This window comes from Synchiropus splendidus, chromosome 15 (assembly GCF_027744825.2).
Source record: "Synchiropus splendidus isolate RoL2022-P1 chromosome 15, RoL_Sspl_1.0, whole genome shotgun sequence".
NCBI lineage: Eukaryota > Metazoa > Chordata > Actinopteri > Syngnathiformes > Callionymidae > Synchiropus > Synchiropus splendidus.
Genome location: NC_071348.1, coordinates 3930614 through 3935868, shown reverse-complemented (window position 1 = coordinate 3935868; position 5255 = coordinate 3930614). Strand labels below are relative to the sequence as shown.

Here is a 5255-nt window from a genome sequence, read left to right as displayed (position 1 = left end):
GTTGTTTAATCCCTGAATATGGACATATTATGACAACTGGTTAATCGATTGTGACATTTCATGTTTGTATATCTTGATTTAAGGATTATTAATAAACATCAACAAACAATTATGACAGAAAAAGGACCACATTTTGGGGAAGAATCTAAGAATCAAACCGGAATTCAGTCACGGGACCAAAATGGAAAACAAGACGACACAAACAAAATGATTTTTTAAACGCTCTTCCACTTAAGCAGCTATTAAAATGGCATAGAACAAAGGCACCTCACTCCCAAAATACCATTATACTCATAATAATTAAATATAATTAAACCTAACTACCTACCTAAGTAACTGTTAATAGCTGTGTGAAAAGAAAGAAACACAGTGGACAGAAAATTAAAAAGTTTTCGTTTTTTAATACCAGACAAATAAAATAGGCATTTGATTCATATGTGAAGGTAATAATAATAGAGAGAAAGAGCAAAATAATGCCAAGCATTACTCATTGTTCATATCAACTAGAATGTAAGTGACTAAAACACGACAGAGTTCAATTTAATAAATGTCTGTGCGGCTACAAAAACGACGGAGATGAGAATCCACACCACCATGCTAATGCTAATGCTAACATTGATGTCTACATTTTTGAACGATTCCGCTTTGCACTGAATGCAAACTGCATAATTGTAATAATAATTGTAAATATTCCAACGTGCTGAGCGTTCTTCAGTGCAAATTCAGTGTAAATGCTCTCCACCACAAAACAAAATCATGAATCATAATGTCAACATCAAAGACTTATCAGTGAAATCTCGCAGTGTTTTGAGACGGGTGCTGACAACCGAGCAAAATAGGAGACTGTTTCCTTGTTCTGGATCAAAGATTTGCATGAGTGTTAGATATAGGAATATCACAAATGATGTATCTCCTAATTTCAGATGTAATAATATGACAGACCATTCTAGTTACGTTCCAGCTGAAAGAGAGCGCATTTTCCCGAGGAAGATTGAGGGGATTCTGCCGCCCACTGAAGGAAAAACACCTTTCATCATGCTCGTGACCTCACACTGACAGACACTGTGTTAAAGTGTAGCAAATGACTGCTGTCTCAACCGCCAAACAGGAACAGGCTTTCATAATGAGCGAAAGCGTGGGCGGACGACATGAAGTTAAAAAGGAAACCCGAAAAACTGCTTTGCCTATCTGATCTTCCGCCGCCGCCGCCGCTTCTTGACTAGCCCAGTGGCATTCTTACAGCTCGCTCTCAGCAGTCTGCGTCACTCTTCCATCGGTGAGACCCGGCTGACCTCATGGTGTTGGGACACCATGGCTGGACTCTGCGGAGGAGGCAGACCTCTACTCTGGCTTATTATCTTAGGTCTGTATCTTCACTTCCGCTGGACTTCGGGAGCCAGACGGGTCTGAATTCTTCCTTGTTTCCTCCGCAGGGTTGTTCTATCTGGGGTCGTGCCAGTTTCACTTCATATCTCTCGCAAGGACGTACAGCGAGGCCAAGACCTACTGCAGGCAGTGGTTCACTGATTTAGCCACGGTCCACAACGCCAGTGAAATGGCAGAGATCCTGTCCATATCCATCCGCCAAGGCAGAGCGTGGATCGGACTGGAGCTGGGGAGGACTCAGACCTGGCACTGGTCTGAGGCCGAGCACGCCGTGGACTTTTTTAACTGGGCGGCCGCAGAGCCCGGGGACTCCAGTCAGGACCGATGTGTTGCCATGGACGCGCAGGGTGGCTGGTTCCAAAGTGACTGTGATACAAGAAGGAGCTTCGTGTGTCACGGTAAATAATTCACTCCGTGCAGGGATCAAGTGAGACCATTGGTTTGCCAGTCATTCTTGGCTGTTTTAGAGAGAAACAGAACTTGAGATACATTCACACTGATGATTTCGGGGCGTCACAGATGAAGTGAAGATACAGCTGGAATCAATCTCTTCCATTCATCTCACCGCTCCGATTTCATGAGCATTCGTGAACAGAACCTGGTGAGAATCTGCTCCAGGCTACGCTCTTTACACGACGATCGCTCCCACGGCTCGTGTTTTCAATTCCCTTTGTCCCCTGGCTCACGCTGTACTACTGACACGCTGAATGTCTGTGAAAACATTCACTCTAAATATCACGTTATCAACATCCAAATTACAGGGGGAAAACAGGAAATATATAGTGACAGAGAGAGAAGAGAAAAACAGTCATTACATGTTTATAAATATGTGGAAGTTTTTCAAAACTTTTTTCAAATGATACAGTATGTACTGCATATGTATATGATATATATATTATTAAATATATATTTTTAATGAAATACTGACAACTTATAATTTCCTGTTGAAATGTTCTTTTCATTTTTTCATATTTACTGACTGATTTTTTAAATTTCATTGCATCCCTTATTTAAATTTAAAATGACACTGAAAAGATCTACATGTAATACATTTTTCTGTTTCATTTTTCCCTATTATGTATTATTTTCGCAAATAAAATTAAATAATTTATCAGCTATATCTTTTTGAACTTGTTTACTGGAATGTGCTGTATATTATACATTTCTTTAAAAAAAATACATCTTGAATAATAATTACAGAATTGAGATTTTAGTTTTGGTAAAGGTTTTTTGTGGAATTGTTTTTCCACACATTTATTGATGTTTTGTTGATCGCATTTATGTCACCTCAGTTTGCTCTTTATTTTACAGATGGTGTCAGCCTGCTGTTTGTCGCGACCCAAAAGTCGTGGCGAAACGCTCAAAGACATTGCAGAGATTTATCGCAGGACCTGGTGAGCATTCACTCCGCTGCTCAGAACCAGGCTGTCCGGACCCTCACCAGCAACCAAATCGTGTGGACCGGACTCTTCCAAGACGCGTGGGTGTGGTCAGACGGGAGCCCGTCCGCGTTCCGCTTCTGGAAGCCGAATCAGCCAAATTACCTGACGGCTCAGGAGTGTGCCGTGACCGTGCTGAGAGACGACGGGCGGTGGAACGACCTGCGATGCAGACTGACCTTGAGATTCTTCTGTCAAGGACGTGAGTGGGGAAGAAGAAACCTGTCTCTGTTTGGTGTTGCGTGACGGATGACTTGATTCCTTACAGCCAGCAGAGACGCTCAAACCACATCTCAGACAAGCACACTGGCGGACAGGAGAGCAACCACAGCTGCAACTCAGCCACGCGGAACATCTGTGGTCGACCCGACCACCGCTGCTCCGCAACAGCAGTCCACCAGCCCTCATGTCTCACCACCAACCAGAACAGCTGCGTTGACTCGACCAACACCGCTCTCCAATGCAACAACGAAAGCCACGACAGTTGCGGTGACACGACCTACATTGCTCCTCAATGCAACAACGAAAGCCACAACAGTTGCAGTGACACGACCTACAGCAATCTTCAGTGCAACTACGAAAGCCACAACAGTTGCAGTGACACGACCTACAGCGATCTTCAGTGCAACTACGAAAGCCAGGACAGTTGCGTCAACCCAGCCTACAACCCACAACAACGCAACAACAAATGCAAGCATAGTTGTGTTGACTCAACCCACGTTGCTCCTCAATGCAACAACAAAGTCAGGTGTGAGCGCGACACAACTGTCCACAGCGACAGATATGACCTTGCCAACACACACAGCAACTACAGGGTGGACTTCCTATGCAGTAACCACCAGCGGACAACATTCTTCTCTGGGTACATTTTCTCTTTGCATTACTGAATATTGTCATCTTTCTACTGGAAGGCACAACGTTTAGCATTATGCTCTGAGGTATTTGACCTCGTAACTTAGCTAAACTAGTCAAAATACAAAATCTTTTAGCCAAAATTAAAAAATAAATTAAGTAATTCTGTGTAGCATTTGAAATGTTCTTGATAGCCACGAGCTCAGGGGGACAGCAGGGGGCAGTAGACATCACAGAGGGATGAGAGCCAACAAATCCTTAAGGATAAGCTGGAACACTATCAAAATATAAACTTCCATCGTTACACCGAGAATATTTATCATCCATCCTTTTGTTTTTGAGTTGTGATGCTAACTTCAAATATGTGCTTCTTATGATCATATTAGTCACTATGACACCAGTCTTCAACTGGTATTTATTGACTCTGGAGTGGCAGGAAGAAGCAATACTTGGATTTGTAATACAGTTGTCTGTGTCTACCGTGTCCTGTTTTGCAGGTGAATACATATTGATCAGGAAAAACCTGACATGGATGGAAGCGCTAAGCTACTGCAGGCATCACCACGCAGACCTGGCTGACATCCCCACCACCTCAGCTCAGGAACTGGCAGCTGCATTGTCGAGGAACGCCACCACAGCTCACGTCTGGCTGGGCTTACGCTTCACCTGCAACTTCGGCTTCTGGTTCTGGACCAGCTCCGCTTCCCTCTGTTACCACAACTGGGGACCAGGGCACGGCTCCGCTGCAGACTACGGGTGTGGAGCCACCGGAGCCATGGAGGCCACAGGGGGGCAGCAGTGGGTCGGCCTGCCCGAGACTAGAAAACTGAACTTCATCTGCCGCCTCTGCCAGTGAAGGAACGTTTTTTTCTGCAGTTAGATGGAAAAATACAAACGTGCTGGTCATACCAGCTGAATTATGAATCACGTGAACGACTGGACTTCAGCTGCCCGTCCCTGCATTGTTAGAATCCAGCTGCCTGCTCCATTGTTGAGGCTGAATTTCATTAAAACCTCATGTGGTGTGTAGGCGTATGTGTTCACAGTCATGGGCAGCAAAAGTAATGTGAGAACATTGATCCTCTGCTTTCACTCCGGGGTTACATTTGCATGTTGACCCCCTGGATCGGGCCCCCAAACTGGCTTTTGTAAGCCATCAGAGTAAAGTCCTGAGCCAGACTGCCTGCTGCCCCTCGCTGACCTGACCTTCACTGGCCGCCACATGGTGGACAGAGCGCCTTCCTGTCTGCAGCCTCGAGAAGCTCCTCACCTCATCAGTCATATACGTGAGATTAGGTTGTGTGCTCAGGAGGACGTTACACGTTAATGCCACTTCATGCTGCTGTAAAATAAATGATGACTTTTTAAACCAAGAGTTGAGTGTTTCTGTGCAGACCATAGTGCGGGTATGAGGCGTAGACTCCAGCGAGTACATGGACTGTCCTCCCTCCACGACCTCCTGGAACATGAAGTGAGACAAAGAGCATTAACACCAGCATTTCTCAAGATTAAAAGAAGATGGGTTGGTGCTGTCACCAAAAGTAAGAAGTCGTTCATGCAGAAACAGTACTACATTTG

At 44.7% G+C, this 5255-nt stretch overlaps 1 protein-coding gene across 1 annotated transcript; it reads left to right on the top strand.

Annotated features, from left to right (window-relative positions):
• Positions 1-1074: 1074 nt before the first annotated feature.
• On the top strand, positions 1075-5030 carry LOC128771745 (uncharacterized). Its single transcript, XM_053887440.1, has 5 exons — positions 1075-1363; positions 1434-1784; positions 2698-3027; positions 3094-3687; positions 4175-5030. Exons 1-5 carry the CDS (start codon positions 1312-1314, stop codon positions 4531-4533), a joined length of 1686 nt encoding a protein of 561 aa, XP_053743415.1. The 5' UTR covers positions 1075-1311; the 3' UTR covers positions 4534-5030.
• The last annotated feature ends 225 nt before the right edge of the window (positions 5031-5255 follow it).

Bases quoted from the DNA above. Each gene is read 5' to 3' on its own strand.
- LOC128771745 (XM_053887440.1), top strand. From the start codon at position 1,312: ATGGCTGGACTCTGCGGAGGAGGCAGACCTCTACTCTGGCTTATTATC. The intron at 3,028-3,093 runs GTGAGTGGGGAA...GATTCCTTACAG, and splicing joins GAGATTCTTCTGTCAAGGAC to CCAGCAGAGACGCTCAAACC. The intron at 3,688-4,174 runs GTACATTTTCTC...CCTGTTTTGCAG, and splicing joins CGGACAACATTCTTCTCTGG to GTGAATACATATTGATCAGG.